Raw genomic sequence first — 21814 nt, 5'->3', positions numbered from 1 at the left:
TTATGGGACTCCTCAGCAGTACGTCCTGGGTTCGATTCTTGCGAGTGCGGGATCGTGAATGCGCACTGCTGAGGAGTCCCACAATAGGACGAAACGGCCGTTCAGTGTTTCCAGGTTTTCCATGATGGTCTAGCTTCAAATGACTGATGATTTCAACTTTGAAAAATATTAGACGTACTTTGAGTCTTCCGAAATTTCACATGAATTCAGATTCGAAGTTTTCAAATCTTATGGTGTAAATGATGTCACTAGGATTATTAGGTCTAAATTTACATATCTCTTATTTATTTAAGAAGAGGGGTAACTTCATTTTGAAAGGTTTTATTTCTAAAGCAAACAAGGCAACTTTTTGTTTTTTGAATAGATCATAGTCTTATTTGCTGAATGAATTTGTCTTTACTGTTATCATTAGTAACGGTGAAGAACTTTACAGGTCAACTATGTACTAAACGATTAGACGGACTGCATTCATTTTTAACACATACCAGCAAGCTTATGTATTTCAATGTGAGGATTACCTTACTAGATAACTCCAGCTTTAGTTATAAGTTTGTAATAACACTAATGTATTCACACAAATAAATAATCAAGGGCTGTGTACTATACAGTCGTAGTATAATTTATTTTGATGGGGTTTTGTTCTCTGAGCTGGATGGTTTGGTTGTGGAGCTTTCATCGTTATTCTGAACGACATCATCAACAAAAACTTCGGGTAGAAGTGAAGTATTCGAATTTCTCTACATGTGGTTCACAGCTTGTCCTGTACACCTCGATGTTGATTTATTCTTGTTGATCTTAAACCTGTCATTGTTTACTTCTTTGTTTTGGTTGTATCTCTCATTGGTTTGATTTTTGTTCCCATGTTTGTGTATAATTTCCCTGATTAATAGTATAATTGAATTAAAGGAGATAATAGTATCATTTTTTGATTTCTTGGGATTTCACTTAGCACGTCTAAATGGAATAACATAAGATGTATCCCAAAAGTAAACCCCCTGTTTCATTCACAATAACTGATTTAAATTTATCATAACTAATAAGTTGAAGTGCTTTAAAGTTATTTCAAACATTTCATTGTTTCTTCTACCATTATTTACTGTTACCTTAGGATTTATTATGATATGACAATGATATGGCAATTGGTACTATTGCATACATATACTAAGTTCAATGTTGCTTATTGAATGATGGATGTATGATCTTAATATATATTACTATCAACTAAATTAACTTCATATCATAACTTATTTTAAAGATCTATCGATATAACCATAACTAATTTCTTTCGTTTCTCTGCCTTGAATTTCACTATCTAACTGTCAATATTACTAAGACTTAATAATGACAGGTTTGATTATTTCTTTTCAACTAATATAATATCTTTATATAGACTTGAAATCATGAGTCAATTGAAGTTAGACCACCATGAAAAACCTGAAAGCACTGGACGGTCGTTTCGTCCTATTGTGGAACTCCTCAGCAGTGCGTTGGAAATATAATCTTAGGAAATTTTGTTTATCTGTAAAAAAGAAAATGGTAAGCTATTTGACTCTCATTCTGTCTTCTGTAAGAAATAAATATTATTTTTTCTTAGTATGGCCATCCAGTGCTTCCAGGTTTTCCATGGTGGTCTAGCTTCAATTGATTCATGATCTCAACTATTAAAATTACTGTAATATCTAGAAAATCCCTTCTGATAATATTTTAATTTAGTTCCTTGTTCAGATATGTTCTCTAATGTCAAAATAAATTTAAAAAACTAAATTTAGTTTAATTTTGATAGACAAACGAACAAACGAGAAAAAATGTGTTTACTGGAACTTTGATTTGACGTTTCTGGTCAGAGTCTGTTTGGGACTAACTACATAATAGAGGGAGTTAGACTCTGATATTTACTTACTTACTTACTTTCGCCTGTTACTCCCAATGGAGCATAGGCCGCCGACCAGCATTCTCCAACCCACTCTGTCCTGGGCCTTCTTTTCTAGTTCTTTCCAGTTCTTGTTCATTCTTCTCATGTCTGTCTCTATTTCTCGGCGTAATGTGTTCTTTGGAGACTCTGATATATATATATATATATATATATGCCCCCAAATGCGCTAGTACGGTCAAGAGTGGGGAGAGTCCACTCTCCCTCTCGAAACGCTCTCATATGGCCACGCGAATATATAGCCTCTGCCAGGGAAGTCCTACTCACTGCCTTCTCGTGGCATTACTGTTGTTTACGAAATTGAGAGGACAAAAAGAAAAATGTCCGGCGCTTTAACAGGGTTAATGGACAAGAAAAGTCCACCTAGAGTAGTTGGAAAACCCTCATTCCAAACCAATGGTGCACATGGGCTCCAGTATCCTGAGGGAACAAATAGAGTATGAATCAATCATTGGTCACCGGCTACCATAGGACTGCATCTCCTTACGATGCTCCACTGCCCAGTGGATCAGACCTTTAGGTCGAAGGTTTCGGGTGTGGCCCCCTAAGCAAACCACCTGCTTCAGTTTGGGCACCTGGGCAGTATCACAGCCCTCATACAAATCAAATGAGATTTGTGCGGCACATATATATCTGGTGCCCCTTTGTACCAATATTTATATGTTTAAGTAAATAATATATACGTATTAACAGACTCGTAGTCAACATCCATTTAGGCACTAAAGGATTTCAATCAAATTTATACAATAAGTTATTTAGTTTAACAAATAATGTACTTTAAAAGATAGTAGTCTGTCATTTAATCAATTTTAAAAGTTAATCGCAATCATTTATCATAACCAATATATATTCAACTATATTTGAACAATTACTTTTTCAAATAGTATATTTCATTTTTGTTTAATATAACATACTAAGTTATACGTCAGTTTAGAAGAATTCTTTATGTTTAATGGTATATCTGACATTTAAATGATAAGCACATTTATGAACAGAGAATCTGTGATTATTTGAACTATCTTTGATCATTATTTTTTAATAAATAACACTGAAAAATTCACAAGGGGGTTTTTGTGGAGATTTTGTAATTTTATAGATGAGATCATTAGTCAATTGAAGCTAGACCTCCTGGAGTTCTAGTGAGAAGTCGTGACCAGTGGAGCTAATCCATGTCAGGTAGAGACAGGTGTCTACCTCAGTACAATGGAAGTTGATTGCGCAATTTCGTGGATTGATTGAGGTTAGACGTTAACACCGTTGGATGCCGCCTAGATCAGTGGTCTATCGGTTAAGTGCTCGCGCGCGAGACTGGTAAGTTCTGGGTTCGAATCTCACGAGGCGGGATCGTGGATGTGCACTGCTGAGGAGTCCCTACAATAGGACAGAAAAATTCAGTCTACTTTGTCTCTTGAATACATTTAGGATTTATAGATTTCAGACGACCTGAAACATTAATTATCTATGTTGTATCCCGAAGAGAATTATGGATGGTAACTTTCGAGAACCATTTATGGACTAATATTATGCATATATATTTTTTATCGTATAATCGCTATATCACTAAAGTATTCCTATTCGTGTCCCCCTTATTATCAGCTTTATTTTGAACTATAAACTATTGTTATATGATTTACTATTCTTGAGTTATCCCATGTCTATTATTCACTATCTCCCCTATTCACAGCCACATTTGGCTAAATCTTGTAGACATGTTATTTACTATTTTATGGTGCGATGTGGTCAGTTTGATTGGTATATAAACTCAGTATGTTTCAAATACAATGATTTATACCACAGAGGCTGTTCTAGACTTAACTGGCTAGGCTAGGCAGAAGCAGGACCGATACGTACTCTAGACTGCTCGTACGGTTTTCGTGTATCACTGTTCCAATCGATAATTCGCTGATCTCTGATTGAGGGTCTTATCACGTCATACATTTAACAGGGCATCCACTCGGCTACAAGTTGTAACAATCTATCTCTATCATCAAATTATCTGTCAGCACTTATATTTTTACTAAGTACTTAGTATACTTCACAACTTGACTTTACTCAAATGAACAGGAGATTGGACGGATATTTTAGTCTAGTAATATCCACCTGAAATCTCATCAAAAACTTGACTTTAAAACATGACCTAAATATTTATCAATAGGATAAGTTGGGTGATTTATTTTTGTAGAATGTTATTCATAACACTTCATAATTCTCTATAAATGAAATGAATTTCAATTTCATTGAGAACATTTACGAAAACAAAGAGATATTCTTTATGAGCAAAGATGGATGGTGGCTAGCAGTGGTATCCAGGACGCACGTTTTTTACATCTTTGCTTATAAAGCTTGTGACTTAAAAGAATATCCAGGCAGTCCTCACAGCAATCACATATACCAATAAGAAACTGATCAATTGTGGCTCTTAATATAAATAGGAAGATTCAACCAAACAGTACCAAATGAATTTAAAATTCACCCTATCGTACAACCTAGTGGCTATCAGGACTCAGTAGCTAAGTGGATAACGTGATGACGTTTGAAGCGAACAGTACTGGATTTGAGTTTCAGAGTGAACATCAACTCTGAGATGTAGGTACATCCAGCTGACGTTTCTCAAATAGGACGAAGTGTGTGTACTGGATTCCACTACTAACCACTATCCATCTTTGCTTATAAAGCTTGTGGTTTAAAAGAATATCCAGGCAGTCCTCACAGGATGCACATATACCAATAAAAGACTGATCAATTCCAGTCCTCAATATCAATGGGAAGATACAAGCAAACAATACCAAATGAATTTAAAGAGATATTCTTTTTTATAATTATTTTTAAACTATATTGCATAACTTTAGTCATCGTTTGTTTCTTACCTACACCAACCAGTATAAGAAGTTAATAGAAAATTGATTGAATGTATCTAACATCAAATTTTATTTATACACCTAAGATTATCTATAACATTAGTATAGTAGTCATTATTTAACAAGAGATAATCTTTGTATAATCCTTTTTATCATTATTATTATTCCTAATAATAATGCATACATTAAAGAATCATAATAATAATAATTTTAATTAGGTTATAATGCCTTAGGCAAATGAGTTCAGCTATAAAACATAGTTCAATTAGATATTCATATAGATATTAAGGTTAACTAAGGTTGTTTTATTCAAATACAAACATAAATCTCCCAAATTGGCAAACGATCCATTCATTGAATAGGATATATATGTAATAAAATAATTTTAAATGAAGAATAATAATAATAAATTTACCTTCAATTCTTTTCATTGGTTTTGGTGTTGGTGGATTATTAATCTAAAAAAATAATTATTATTATTGAATAAGTTAATAAATCAAAAGAATCAAACAAGAAATGTAATGGAATATTTAATAACATTTTCAGAAGAAGAAGGTCACTTAATCTATTGAACATTGAATACTGGGAAACAATTGTTACCCCTAGTGGAGGAGCATAGGCCGTATATCAGTTTTCTCTATCAAATCCTGTCATGAGCAATCCTTTCCAGTTCTTTCTAGTTAACATTCCTCCTTTACATATCTGCTTTTATTTCACGGCGTAATGTGTTCTTTGGCCTTCCTCTTTTTCGCTTCCCTTCACCATTCTAAGTTAGGGATTGCCTTGTAATGCACATTGATGATTTTCTTAATGTATGTCCTATCCACTTCTAAGATCTTTTCCTAATTTTCTCTTCAGCTGGAAGTTGGTTTGTCCTCTCTCATAAAACGCTGTTGCTGATGGTGTCCGGTCAGTGAATGTTGAGTATTTTGAATAAACAACTGTTTATAAATACTTGTACCTTCTTGATGATGGATTTAATAGTTCTCCATGTTTCAGCTCCATACAGTAGGACTGTCTTGACGTTCGTATTGAAGATTCTTATTTTGAAATTAGTTGACAGTTGTTGGGAGTTCCATATGTTCTTCAATTGTAGAAATGCGGTCCTTGCTTTGCCAATCCTCGCCTTTACATCTGCATCAGATCCTCCTTGTTTATCAATGATACTTTTCATGTACGTTAATGTTTCTACATCTTCCAGAGTTTCTCCACCAAGTGTGGCTGGATTGGTGTTCTCCGTGTTGTATTTGTGAATCTTGCTTTTTCCTTTGTGTATGTTGAGGTCTATTAATACAAAGAATGCTGCTACATTTGTTGTCTTCGTCTGTATTTGAATTTAAAGTATAGCTTTACTGAATTTACAATATTTTTCAAATATTTTCACTAGTAACATTGTCATAGTTTCATTCAGAGTTATAACGATAAGTAGTTTGATCTATAATCATTTCAGTCATTTGAAGATGGTGCCTACATTAAAATAGTTATTTAAGGTTTCCACCTGAAATTATTAAACTTTGCTGGAACTCAACACGCTAAAAGAACACTAGTAGGGTTGTCTATATAACGACTAGTTTCAAACTTGAGACTAAACTTCTCCACAAAATCAAGACAACAATTTCAATACTTCGCTTCAGGATAACTCATTTGTTATCATCAAAAGAAGTAAATAATACCAATAGTCGTATTATGAATCCAAAAGTAAGAGAATATGACAGCAAGTTTTTACTTCTGGATGCCTTCAACTAACCAGAGATAGAAAGGAAAACATTAATATTCAAAAGGTTAAATTAAGAATTAATCTAAAACGGTATAAACACAGGATTCATAAGAAAATGGCGGTTAAAATATGATAGAAAGATGATCATTGATGTATTTTTTTAATAACCATTACCATTACTACTTCGGTGTTCTGAATTGACATTTATCTGCCTTTGAATGGTTACCGATGTGATATCCCCCAACAATACACTTTTAAACAACTATCAAGTTATTCGATATCCGTGTAATGTTAAATGCATTTTAAATAGCTTAATGATAAAGTTTCTGACTTGAATTCATACATCTTACTAACATACTCAAGAAAATTCATAATCAAAGTACATTCATTTCTATTCTTATTCACCCCAGTTCATATTTTCAATCAAACTTACAATACATCTTCGATGTTCGTGATCTACCATATCTAACAGTGGATAAGCAGCTTGTACATCCTCCAGTGTTACAACATTCGTGAATCCAAGACTGTAAATTTGTAAGAAAAAAAAAAGAAAAAAGATATTAGAATAAGCAAAGATAGGTGATGTCTACCAGTGGAATTTAGGATGAGCGTTTAGTCTTACTTGAGACTCGTCAGTCGCATGTACCTGCACTCGAAACCAGACCTGTTCGCTTCGAACGCCATCGTGTGATCCACTCAGTTATTGAGTCCTAATAACCACTAGCTCGTGCAATACATATATTTTTAAAGAAACAATATTCTAGTCATTCGATTTTTTTGAAAAACGTTTCTTTGTTTACTTGTCACATATTTACTTGTTGTTAAATTTGAAAGGCTAAATACTTAAAACATTGACTTTAATAACGGTTTAGAGACTTCGGAACATCTAAGGTTCATGGGTCTTAACTTTAATCATTATACAGAAAATCTGTAGCTATATTTTTAAAGGTAATTTATTTACAAATATCAAAGAGTATTATAATGATTAGGAGAGATTTTGAAAGTTAATGAACTTCCGGGAATACCATAAAACAATTATAAACTAGACTTAGGCTAAATTTTACCGAAATGTATCAAAGATACTGATTGGCTGAAAGTGATTAGAGGATTCTTTCAGCCTATTTTATTTCCTCATAGGCTTATTTAAACACGTACAATATATATAAGGTTATAGTAGATAGACAAAGTGTATATACATCTATATTCATGTGCATACATCTTTTTTATTCTCGTTTCATTCTCACCAACAGACTACAACCGAAACCCCACAGTGGATCAAATCAAGGAATTTCACACTTCACTTGGTAAACACCATACAAATAAGTCATTGAATGGTATTAAGTCAATAACATTTTTCAATGTAATAATCCACTTTGAAATTTCATAAACTATTAGCGGGAAATAAATCGGATTAAGGCACGTTAGGTACATGATCGTGACAGCGTACGCTGATTGGCTAATTCTAAACAAATCAGCTCTGGCAAATTATTGGAGAAACATTTAGAAGCTTCTCATGAATATATTATAAATATATGAACGTTTTTCTAACGATGGATTGCTGTTCACCTACCCTTGTTATTTTGAATACAATTTCGTTCCTGTTCAACGTGTTCTGATTTTGGGGTCTTGTCGAATGTCATTGTACAAGAATACTAAGCAATATGAGTAGCTGGGTTGTCTATTATCAAAACAATTATAACATAAACATTAGGCATTAAACATCCGTTTTAATACAGTTTTCTTACTGTAAACATTCATAACAGAACTGTTGATTTTGCTTCCAATACATTAATGCAGTAATCTAATAATCCATACTAGTGACATCAATAAGAATACTAGAAAGGTGATCATTTCATAGTATCAAATAATACACACTAGTCCTTAATTGAGTTACTTTATAAAAATAAATTTAATTCAAAATTACTTTTCATAACAGATTAACCCAAACTGTAAAATTTTGGGAAATGAAGTAATTCTGGACAGCTGTTAAATTTTAATTTTGGATTCCTCAACAGTACATACCTACAATTCTACATTGAATACAATTTAGTACCTTCATGATTCCATGGTAAATGAATTACATTAGATCAATAAATCAGAATCATACAACTCATATTTCTAAACCTAAGTTAGTTTACATCGTAGTGAGAAATCTTATAATGTCATTGACGATTATCTATCTAATTTCCAACATGATTGAATTTGATGTTTCATTAACTAGAAGTTAAGAAACTTATCTCTACGTTCATCATATATGAGAACACAATCAATATTTACTTAAAAGGTCATTGAAATACCTAAATGATCAATATTCTACATAATTAATTAAACTTGTTACTACTTTTATAGTTGAATTCATGAATCAATTAAAGCTAGACCACTATGGAAAACCAAAAAGCACTGGCCGGCCGTTTCGTCCTTTTATGAGACTCCTCAGCAGTGCTTATTCATGATCCCGTCTCGTGACATTCGGTCCCAGAACCTAACAATCTCTTTACTACTTATTGAAAAACTTTCTGTTATAATGAAATTTTGTTTGTAAATAGAATGACTACTAACAAATATATAATCATCCCATCTATAACAGTTGAATTCAATTAATATTGGAATCAATTTCAAATGTCCAATAAATTTCTTATATTATAATATAAATTATTTATTCCTTGTCATTTATTTGAAACTAATTAAATTCAATTTTTTTTAAAAAATTATACTCTACATTTGAAAAATTAAAGTTACATTTTTATACATGGTTACATGTATCCAATATTGTTTTTAATATATTATATTGCATAACAATTATCCATTCGAGAGAGAGAGAGAGGGAGGGAGAGGGGGAGAAAAAAATATATATATTTATATTATAAAAATTCAGTTTTACCTCACCAGTCACCCCCTCCTCCTCCTCCTACTACTACTACTATTACATTGACAGCTCAAATCACTTTTATCATAGTTATTTATATGTCATGAATATTGTGATAAGTTCATAAATGATTCTATGTGAAATTTGAAATTGACTATTCAATATATATAGATATATATCGTATCATCTGAATATCATATGATAATTTATCATCTTCAATTACATAATTAGTTACTAGGTATCAATACCAAAGTTCAAATTGATAGTTTCAAATAAACTGAGTTAATGAAAAATATATTTTTGTTATGTCCTAACAAGTTGAAAAATTGTATTTCTGATATTACATAACTTAATATAAACCATTTTTTTCAAAGTAATGGCTTACATTAAGCCAAGAAACATCAGAAATACAATTTTTTCTATACATTAGGATATAAGGAAAAATATATATTTATTGTAATTGTCAAAAAGGGGTTTTGTGGAGATTTTAGTAATTTTTTTATATAGATGAGATCATGAATCTATGGAAGCTAGACCACTATAGAAAACCTGGAAGCATTGGACGGTCGTTTCGTCCTATTGTGGAACTGCTCAGACAGACATCTACTTTCATTACGAAACATTTGGTTGAAACCGGTCATAATGTCGACATCAGATCATCATTTGTAGTGTTGTACAAAAGCTTTCAAGGACGTATACTAAGGTTTATTGAAGCCTTGGCTATATGGAAATTGAAACCCCCTTTATGTGTTCAAAAACAATTTATTATTATTATTATTAGATTGGATCAGTCATTGGATTTTAACTTGGTGATGAAAAATAAAAGTACTATAGTATTAATAAAAATTGAATGTTCTGAATTAGATTATTTAACTGAGTTCATAAGTGTTATTAGTTAAGAAGTTCCAAATTAGATTGGAACATTTATATTATTCTTTTTATATATAGTCGAAATCATGAATCAATTGAAGCTAGACCACTATGGGAAACCTGGAAGCACTAGAAGGCCGTTTCGTCCTATTGCGAGACCCCTCAGCAATGCATATTCACGATCCCGCCCTACGAGATTATTAATCATGATTATTATTTATCATCTAAATGTGTCAACTATTGAATCTTATACAGTCTACTATATACTTTAATGTTTCACTTTTCACATACAAGATAAAATCTAACCAAATGACCTTTGTAGAGTGTTTTTTCATTATCATGGTCATCTATCTCAATTAACATGCAAACTACGGAGTTTTATAATCAACCCATTGTTTTGAGTTACCGAATTAATCATTAATGTACTATTATTCACATGATCAACTAGTTTTAACTAACCAACTGTTCAAATTATGACTTTTTTAATCATTAATACTATGTATTTACATTAATGAAGACATATGTGCACAAGAATGTGCTAGTTCTTTATTATGTTTACCTGGATACTAGTTCATGATGACAAAAAAATATTTTCTAACACATGGTACATTGGTAAACAAACCGTATACAAATAATTTGTTAAAAATCTATCAAATATATTAAAAACTTGTGATAATAAGCTATATGAAGGCTGTCTACCCGGGATTCACGTGTGACAGAAAAGACTGATTAGTTGAATTCCTTAATATTAACAAAAAAGTATAAGTCCTTACTGAAACCTTTATACCCATTGATTAAGCAAGGGGCTATCTGGTGGACCTAATGATCCAATGGATAACGTGGTATTTGAAAGCTACTCAGTTCAAGTTCCAATGTTAACACAAACACTAAAATCCATGTATATCTAGGTGAAAAGTCCGTCTTAGATTCTACTGCAACCCACATATTAGATGTACTTAAAAACTCAACAAACTCTTTGTTTACAAACTATTACATTTGAATATAAGTTAGTCCGATTTCTCAGTTAGTTACTCAGATCCTAGTCATGTTTATTGTGTATGAAGGATAGAAATATAAAACTCAAGTAAAACAAAGTACGTTAATAGAATATTGAAATAAAGACCGGTTCATCAAGTATTGAATGCTTAAATCATTAAACTATTGTTTTACCTCAGTATAAATGACATAATTTTATCGTTGAACAATCGAATTTTTCCCTTAAATACATACTGAAAGGTAGATGATATTCAATACCAATTATTCTAATCTACAGTCAATCTTGATAGGTTAACCATAATTATTTAAATGACAATTGACTATATTGTTTCTTCGAATAAATGTATATAGATACAAACTTCGATTTGCTTTGTAATATATAACTTGGATAAATTTAATAGTTATTTACAATTCATTAATTCCGACTAGAATGGCCAATTATTTTTTATTCTTGATCACAAATTATTTACTAAAAATAGTTTCAACTCCGCCTTGAGCACTTCTGGAGCTACCGCCAGTCCCAAGCCAGGATATCGGAGGAGTGTTGGGCATGGGGTTAGCGACTACATCCCGTAGAAAATCGACTCGCTAAAAAAACGCTAACCAGAAAAAATAGTTTCACTAATAAGATGAAGTTCTACCAATTCTAGGTCATATGTTTACTGTTTTTTTATATTAATTAGATATGAATTAGAATTGATTGATCACTGGGTGGTGATCAATGTCATGTATGTCAAGTCCTTCTTAGTGCTGATCGAATGCTATCGACCAAGTTGCAATGTGGCCACCAGTCTAGGTGGCTCGACACTGAGTTCACTATATATATTGGAATAAGATAGTGGTTGGAGGTGGTCAACTTTTATTCGTAACCATAAAAAATTGTGGAAATTTCCGGTAACTTACATTTATTTTTCATTGTATACGAATAAAAATCTAATATTTTTACCGTGTGAACTTAATATACAATAAATATTTTACGATAGGAATATCCTCAATGGATAGTTATGCACTTTTTTTAAGTAAAGATAGTTAGTGGCTAACAGATGAAACCAGAACTAGCATTTTATCCTGTTTAGGACTCCAGAAAGACATACTTGTAACCTTTTAGGATTCGAACCAGATATCTTTCATTTTAAACGTCTAAAGTATTATCAGTTGAGCTACGGAGTCCAGACAGCCATTAGCTTGTACAACGGTGATGAACCTTATTAGCACATTCAGATGAGTCTCAACTAAAACTAAATGTGTGTCTTGAATTCTGCTGCTAGTCACTAACCATCTCTACTCAATTACTTGTGACTTGCCATAATACTGAAGTAATTCACTTTGGACTTACTTATGCCAGAAGAGACTAATCAATATTCATTTTTAACACCAACAAAGAGAAAATCCTAACACTTACAAATAAATAATAAATTATGCCTGTAATTAGCTACTCACAACTGTTCACTTGTTTTGTGGACTCGGACATATATATATATATATTATTCACTTGTATGAAAACGAACAAATAAAGCTCTATTCAAATAATTTAATCAAGTTTAGTTGTGTACAGTTCATAACTGAATGTACAAATGAACCAGTTACAGACCATTGGTCTCAAACTAAACATTTAAAAAATTTAGGTAAATTATCATTACTATTATCAGAACAGAAAGCTTACAAGGATTCCTCAGAATGAAAATAGTCGACATTACAAACTGATTATAGTCAATTGCTTATTGGAAGTTAGAAATAAATGTCTAGCTGTTTCATTCAAACAGAATACATCTTGACAACATGGCTATTCAAGATGTTATGACAAGCGCATCGCCTTTAAACTAATTGTTTGACAGTTAATAATTGAAAACTAGGGTGCTGGCTCACTGGTCTAGGGGTTGAGTGTTCGCACACGAAGCCGAAGGTTTCGGGTTCGAATCCCGTGTGTGGGATCTCGGGTGCGCACTGTTGGGGAGTCCCATACTAGGACGAAACGACCGTCCGTTTCTCCCAGGTTTTCAATGGTAGCCTAAAATTGATCGATTCGTGATCTCAATCAATAAATTAGGATATTGTTTTCCTGTCAACTAAGACAAGCATCGAACATTTTAGTTAAATTGTCGTGTTATCTGAGTAAGAGCCACATAAGCAATAATAATTTCAATGTCCAGTTTTGACAAGAAATTCAGACATTATTAGGACAATTACCATTGTGAAATTTCCTAAAATCACTCGAAGAAAGTTTTAATTATTATTTAAGTACAGTGAATTTAAGGAATTTATCGATAGTATATTCTCAATGGAACATTTTAAACACTGGACCACGTCTAAATATATGTTCAGCTTGCTGTGAAACCATTATAAAGACACAGTAATGTTATCTTCGATAAAACAAACAGTGGAATGAGGCTGTGATTCATACTCCCTAAAAAGTTACTCAAAAAAATAAACTACTGCGTACTGTTCTCAAGAAGTTATTTCTAATAACTTATATTTTGCTTTTAATCTTAATACACTCATAAGTAGTATATATATATGCAAATAAAATAATTAACATAACAAACAGATAATTCTTACTCATTGGCCAATTTAATAATATTCCCTTGTCCAATGAACAATACACATTTATCATGATATTCTTTGTAAACTGACAATGGACTAGGCGCTAGAATAACTTGATCTGGATGTATCTAAGTAAAAAAAAATGAATTAATAAAGTTAATGCAAACGATTACTTAATGAATTGCTATTAGAATTCATTCATATATAATTAATCTGTATAGCAAAAAATGTTAATATACACATATTTCACCATGTTGTTGATCATTTTTTGGAATCTACTAGCCAATCTGTAAATGGATATTCTAGGAGATCATATTGCTTACTTATTTACTTACTTACTTACGCCTGTTACCCCTCGTCGAGGAGCATAGGCCGCTCACCAGTATTCTCCATCCAACTCTGTCCTGGGCAATCCTTTCCAGTTCCTTCCAGTCGTTATTCATTCTTTTCATATCTTCTTCTATTTCACGGCGTAATGTGTTCTTTGGCCTTCCTCTTTTCTGCTTCCCTTCACCATTCCAAGTTAGAGCTTGCCTTGTAACGCACATTGGTGATTTTCTTAATGTATGTCCTATCCACTTCCAACGTCTTTTCCTAATTTCCTCTTCAACTGGAAGCTGGTTTGTCCTCTCCCATAAAACGCTGTTGCTAATAGTATCCGGTCAGTGAATGAAGATCATATTGCATTATATATTAAATTGAGCAAATTGATTATATTTCATTCTTATTCAATGTAATTGTTAACTAACATATTAGTATTTAGGATATAAATAATATATGAAGTATTGAATTGTTGATGTATACTGATAAGAAGTTCTGATATGTTTTATACTCATTCTTAATCAATTATTTTTTGTTTCGAATCATTTTATCTTTGGAACTCTATCAGTATACAAGTATACATATCTTAATAGTTGAATCTATGAGTCGATATAAGCTAGAGAACCACTGGAAGCTTGGATGAGCTCGAAGGTCGTTTCGTCCTACCATGAGACTTCTCAGACGTGCGCATCCACGATCTCGCACGTAGGACTCAAACCTAGAACTACTTGTCTTGCGCATAAACGCTTAACCCCTAGACCACTGAACCGGAATCCAACGGCGTTAATATCTAATTTTAATCGACCCATAATCTTGTAAAACCCTTCGTCCATTATCTGAGGTGGATAACTGTTTTCACTCGATACGGATTGAACTCCACTGATTATACCTTCTCACTATAACTTCAGGAAATCTATCTTGAAGCTAGTCACTAGTGAGCATATGATTATCACTGATGTTCTAGCTTAGATTGACTCGTAAATTCGACCATTAAATTTAAAAAACGTATTAACATTAACCACAATATGAAGCAGAAAAAGAGATAATAAATTAGCAAAACTAGATATTTGACACATATTAATCCTCTAGTTATGCTATACGGAAAACATTTGACGGTGATGCCGATGACATAGCCATTTTAAAAATCTTTTCCTGAGTCACTTAGAAGGTGATCTATGCAAATTAAGTGTACTTCATTTAAAGTAATGAAACCTATATAATTATAGTTATCTTATTAACGTTACTAACTGTTCAACTTTCCATATACTGTAAAACTCTGGCTGAAGTTTCACGTATCTGCGTTTGAATAGGTTTCTTTCTGAATGTTTTTTTCATCACTATAAATGTTTTTATAGAAAAGTTCTATTAGCTTCTCAGATTTCTATCCAATAATTTGTTGAAAAGTTAGTTATGATAAGTGTACTAGTTGTAATAAGAATAATAAAGACTTGAATCCATAAGTAAAGATGGGTTCGAGTCCCGGAGTGAACATCTATTCTGGGATGCAGGCACATACAGCTGACGAAACGCGCGTCCTGAATTCCACTACTAGCTACTATCTATCTTTGCTTATAATACTTGTGACTTAAGGCAATATCGAGGCAGTCTGTACAGGATGTACATATACCAACAAGAGACTGATCAATTGTAGTCAGATTTCTCTCCAATAATTTGTTGAAAAGTTAGTGAAACGGCGTTTTTAAACAATAATATACTAAAGATGTGAATAAATGTTCGATGAAGTTTAGATGTTCTACATCACTAGCTCCCCTGTTATTTAGTCTATCACTAGTAAAAGAATTAATTTGGGGTTTCACAATGAACTAACAATACTGGAACAAAGACTCACTGATTTTTGTACTATTCATAATTTTCATAATAATAAATTAGCTCTGGATATGTTTCACTTTGAGGACAGAAAAAAAAACGATTCTTTCTAACGATTTTAAACACTTCAAGTATTATATAAAATTTTTGTAGGCTTGTTTGGGTACTGTTATATGAATCTCCTCTACTTCTGTATTCCCATCAATAAACCTAATTGTCTTTTTCTCCACTGGCTTGATCCTCCAGTGTAATTATGTCATAATAACAATATGACTAGATAAAAATACTTGATCCCTTACAAGGATCGAAACGAGGACCGTCAGATCAAGTTTTTATTATCATTTGACCACTGACCTAAGATCGAATAGTTCACATTTGTTGATCAAATAAATTCACAATATAGTATAAATATCATTTCGTAATAGGTTTAGGCTCTAAGTAATAACATAAGTTTACACTTCTGACAGATCTATTGTTGAAATGTAAAAAATGTTCAGTTCATCTTGATTTTCAATAACTTCTGTTATATCTTGTGGCCGAGTGGATGCCCTGTTAACGTATGACATGATAAGACCGCCAATCAGAGAGCAGCGAATTGGAACAGTGATACACGAAAACCGTACGAGCAGTGTAGAGTACTTATCGGTCCTGCTTCTGCCTAGCCTAGCCAGTTAAGTCCAGAACAGCCTCTGGGGCATGAACCATTGTATTTCAAACATACCGAGTTTGTATACCAATCAAACTGACCACATTGTACCATAAAATAGAAAATAACATGTGAACAAAATTTATCCAAATGTTGCTGTGAATAGAGGAGATACTAAATTATAGACACGGCATAACTCAGGAATACTTTAGTGATATAGCGATTATACGATAAAAATATATGCATAATACTGGTCCACAAATGGATCCCAAAGTTACCATTGACTATTGTTATCGGGACATAACAATTTCATTACTAAAATCAACCTGTAACATGAATTGACTTCTTAGTATTACTATTACTATTATTATTATTACATTTGTATTTTCTTATTATTAGACTAAACTAAGTTGACCTTTATTAATTAGTCAAACTTAATATAAACTTGTCATTGAATAATTCACTTTAATACCCAATTAATAAACTTAACCATCTATTTGATTGATTAAATGTAGCGTATTTAATAAGGTAAAACACTATTCAATGTTTATCAACTACATATACATACAAAGTTATTATCTAAGAATCAAAGTTCAATTTATTTTTCAATTAATTTATAATAAATAATAAATGACATTAATTATTTATTTTCATAGTTGAAATCATGAGTCAATTGAAGCTAGACCACCATGGAAAACCTGGAAGCACTGGACGGTCGTTTCGTTCTATCGTGGGACTCCTCAGCAGTGCGCATCCACGATCCCGCACTCGCGAGATTCGAACCCAGGATCTACCAGTCTCGCACCAAAGCACTTAACCGATAGACCACAGATTTAATTAAATGATTAATTATAAGTTATGGGGGGATCTTTAAACGATATAAATTATTAGTTTATAAATTGAATTGTTTTATATTATCTTATTAAAATAGATTAGTAAGAAACAGTTACAAATATTAACTCAATAACATTAGACTGATTAGATCTTCATCAGGCTTTATTGTAATATGTAATAATATTTATATGCATATATGAAATTAATAAACTAATCAAGGTGGTCTAATGATTCAGAGTGATGACAGTGGAATGGATTACATAGATGAACATAATAAGTAAAGAGTATAATCATAGTTGAAATCAAGAGTCAATTGAAGCTATACCACCATGGAAAACATGAATGCAATGAATGACTGTTTCGTTTTGTTGTGGGACTCCTCAGCAGTGCTCATCCACAGTCCTGTCTGGTGGGTCCTGGGTTTGAATCTCAAGAGGCAGGATCGTGGATGCGCATTGCTGAGGAGTCCCACAATAGAATGAAACGGCCGTCCAGTGCTTCCAGGTTTTCCATGATGGTCTAGCTTTAATTGACTCATGATCTCAACTATTAAAACTATATATTTTAAGCAAACGTTCTCAATACAATATGTTTTACATTCTAATCTTTGTCTATGATTCACATACTTAAAGTGTTCACATTAAAGGATACTAATAAAATGCTTTTACATAAATATTGATGATGTACACAACTATTGTTTCATCTTAAATAAAAAATGTTATATTGTAATAATGTTAAACACTTGAATTTTTACGGATTATCGTACCTAAAAGAAACTGATTATCATTCTATTATAACAACTTACTGGCTAACATTATGTCCAGAACAACAAAAGTAAAGATAAATTACTACTTCAGGGCATTTCAGTGTGATGTTTCTTAATGAGTGATAGCTAAGCTTTTGTTAAAATAATGTCAATGAAAAAAATTTAAAGACAGTTAGTGAGTGGTTAAACCTTAACTCTCCTTACTTAAGGATAGCTTAATGATATACAACCTTAAGTTCTAGGACTGAAAGCCCAACTTTTAGACAACGAAATGAACTCATTTGACCTTCTAACTTTAATGGAAAATGTGATAACTTTTATAGGCTCACTCAGTTCTTGATATCAATCGGTGTTATTTAAGTGATATAGTTATATATTTGTCTTCATTCTTAAATAGATCATTATTCAAAAGCTTCGTGTAAATAAATGTCTATCATTACTATTACAAAACTATATATATACTACTCTATAGCTGTGAAGCATAATCTGTGAAAGTAGAAGACATGTATAAGCTTCAGATATTTTATTCTTGGTACCTTTGAAACATTGCGTACATGTCGTGGAACGATGGAGTGAGAGATTTCTAGGTTTGTAATAAGTTACTAAGACAATATGACAAACAAGTTGATAATATAGTCAAACCGTGACTTTGTTAAATAATATTTGGTAGTAATTGCAGCCCAAATGTCTTTTGAAGTTTCAACGGCTCATTGAGAAACAAGGTAATGACTTGGGGGGATTGAGTCGACTCGTACATTATCAGTGTATTTCCATTCTTATTACCGTTAAACTCCGCTCATTTTTATAGATTAGTTCATAAAAATATAGAATGATTTGTTTTTCTCAACAATTATTGGACTATAATTTTAAAATTTTACCAGAGCACTTATCCAGACTAATACTAGAGTAATATTACTGGTAACGGTATCAGTAAAAATATTAAAGTCTAAGTATGGCGATGTAACTCACGAAGAGGTAATTTATGCAATAAGAAAACATAAGATAATTTTAAAAAAAGAAAGACCTAAGGGAAAACAAAATGTGGTTGCCTCTGTTCTAATGTGACTGGTTCTCAGACTTATCAATAAACATTTTGAACAATTGGTTAAGATAATCATATGAAACTCAATCAGGTAGACTGGACCTAGCAACACAGCTCAACCCACCTTTCAGTGATTTGATCAACCAGTGCTAGGTATCGATTTGTCCACCCTTAGCTTTACCATTCAAAGCCAATTGCGCATAAATTAAGTATAAACATGAACTTAACTGATCTTAATTCATCTGGTCTAACCAAGATAAAAGACGTTTGTATAAAGTATTTTCAAGATCACATATTTACTGTATGAAGTCAAACGAATGCTTGCTATATTCTTTGGTTGGAGAAATCTAGCTAAATAAAATTTATCAAGATTCTTTATTTAAACCAATTAAATACAAATATTGAAAAAAAACTGCAACCAATTACCATGGTATTAACTCCATCTCTAACTAAAAACAACACAGCCTGAGGAGATTCGTGGAAATTGCAGAATTTACAAAGTTTACATCACTGACTGATCTCATCTAGACCACCCTTAAAAACCTGAGAGCACTGGGCGGCGTTCCATCTCAGTATTAAACTCCCCAATATTGCTCGTCCACGACTCCGCATCCGGGAATTGGACCAAGTACCTTTGGTCCCCCTTGTGAACACTTAATCTCTAAACCCCTAATAAAGCTATAAATGGTTCTTTACAATAATCATACTTTATGAAGCACTGTTCATGTATTTCTTTTTTGAAAAAAACTAACATCATGACTTACATTTATACCGAACCATTTAGAAACCATTTGTACTTTTGTTGTAGCATCTCCAGACCCATTAGTTACTAAAGCAACTGGAACACGTAATTCTTTTTTATCAGGATCACATAATAATTTAAATGCTTCAGCTGCTTGAGGCAAAACTTCTAATCCACGACCAAGTACTCCGTCAATATCGAATAATAAACCGAAATTTGGCTATTAAATTATAAAAGTCAATTTTAAATTTACCATAAAAGTTGATAAATCAATAAATAATATTCTAGCAATATAGTATTTAAGCCATTACATTAGAATCATCAAAATATCCATGTACAATTTTGTAATACATCTATCAGAAAGGTAAGATATGTTCCATGATATTGACAGAAATAGATCTCTTGACAATTATTTCTATAGCTGAATTCATGAGTCAATTTAAGCTAGACCACTACTGAAAACCTGAAAGCACTGGATGGCCATTTCGTCCCCGTAAGGGACTCCTCAGTAGTACAGATCCACGATCTCGCATTCTGACAATAACTATTTCTATATTAAAAACAGCAATAATAATACCATATTTATGGTTAGTGACTTATTAGTCTAAATGATTTTCGGTCTGTAAGGTAGGTATACCAAAAACCTAGTTATAGTACTTAGCTATACATGATGTATAATAAGCAAATGTGTTTTTAGAAAAACTGTGGGTAGAAAGACTGGGTTCCTGCTAATGTAACCTGATTATTCATTGTACTTTTTGAGTAGAACTTGACAGATCCACAGTAATTTTAGTACGGTACTTACCTTATTTGATATTTGTGGTAATATGAAATCGTTCAACAACATTTGTATGATTACGTCAGACAGTAATGTCAATACACTTATGAGAAAAATATTTAGGAACTATTATTTCATTTGAAATTACAACAATTCGCTATGATTGGAAGATAGTGTAAGAAAAATGGCGTCCAATTAAGCTAGAAATTCAACATTTTGAAATGAGTCCTTCTATTCGTCTTTTTATAGAATGACAAAGAACTACTTAAAAGTACTCTATTTTTAAAGAAATTGATAAAACTACAATCCATAAACTCACCTCTTGATGGCTATCCGAGTCTTCAGAACAATCTGTTGAATCATTATGATTCTCATATGTAAATATCTCCGCTTTTCCTTTATTCTCTATTTCTGTCATCATAAGTTTTCTTGAAGATTCACTTGTGTTCTTTGTTTTTTGACAATTTCTGATTAACCTTCAATATTCTAAAGAAAGAATAAAAAACACTTTCTTATTTAATTTCGAATAAGTCAACAAAAGTATGTACTACTATACAAAAGGTTTGTGGAAACTGTCGAATTCGTATAGTTGACATCAATAACTAATCTTATTTGAATAATCCCTGTTTCACTAAAATCAATTCATGATGTTAACTATATAGATATTTATTTACTAACGAAAAGTTTATATTGAAATAACAATAGAAGGTTTTTGAAGATAATTTCCATCAAGAAGAGTTACTATTACTAGAGTCGGTCAACTGTCCCAGAATTTACTTTGTAATACTTTGATATTAACAGTCAGTATGTAAAATAAACCATGAGTAAACTTTAAATATAACACTTACATGATTTTGAGATGGTGGACAAAATTTATAGCTTAGATGAATGATTTTGCTGGAGTTTTGTTCTCTAAGCTGGATAGTTTGGTCGTGGAGCTTTCATCGTTCTTCTGAACGATATCATCAGCACAAATTTCAGGACTTCTACCTGGAAGCTCCATGACCGAACCACCCAGCTCATAGAACAAAACTCTAGCAACATCTAACACTTATTACCATCATTAAAAACAAAAAAATA

At 32.2% G+C, this 21814-nt stretch overlaps 1 protein-coding gene and 1 non-coding gene across 2 annotated transcripts; one reads left to right on the top strand and one right to left on the bottom strand.

Moving 5' to 3' along the window:
- Window positions 1–12768: 12768 nt before the first annotated feature.
- Window positions 12769–21152, bottom strand: Smp_149870 (hypothetical protein; the record flags this gene model as incomplete). Its single annotated transcript, XM_018796573.1, has 4 exons — window positions 12769–12799; window positions 13794–13906; window positions 19979–20176; window positions 21054–21152. The coding sequence occupies 4 exons, from the start codon at window positions 21150–21152 to the stop codon at window positions 12769–12771; spliced, it is 441 nt and encodes a 146-aa protein (XP_018651702.1).
- On the top strand, window positions 13099–13169 carry Smp_tRNA_01361_Pseudo_ACG.1.1. Its single transcript has one exon. It is a non-coding gene (tRNA).
- Window positions 21153–21814: the final 662 nt, after the last annotated feature.

The sequence above is a fragment of the Schistosoma mansoni genome, chromosome 4 (assembly GCF_000237925.1).
Source record: "Schistosoma mansoni strain Puerto Rico chromosome 4, complete genome".
NCBI lineage: Eukaryota > Metazoa > Platyhelminthes > Trematoda > Strigeidida > Schistosomatidae > Schistosoma > Schistosoma mansoni.
This window is presented reverse-complemented; position numbering and strand designations above follow the sequence as displayed.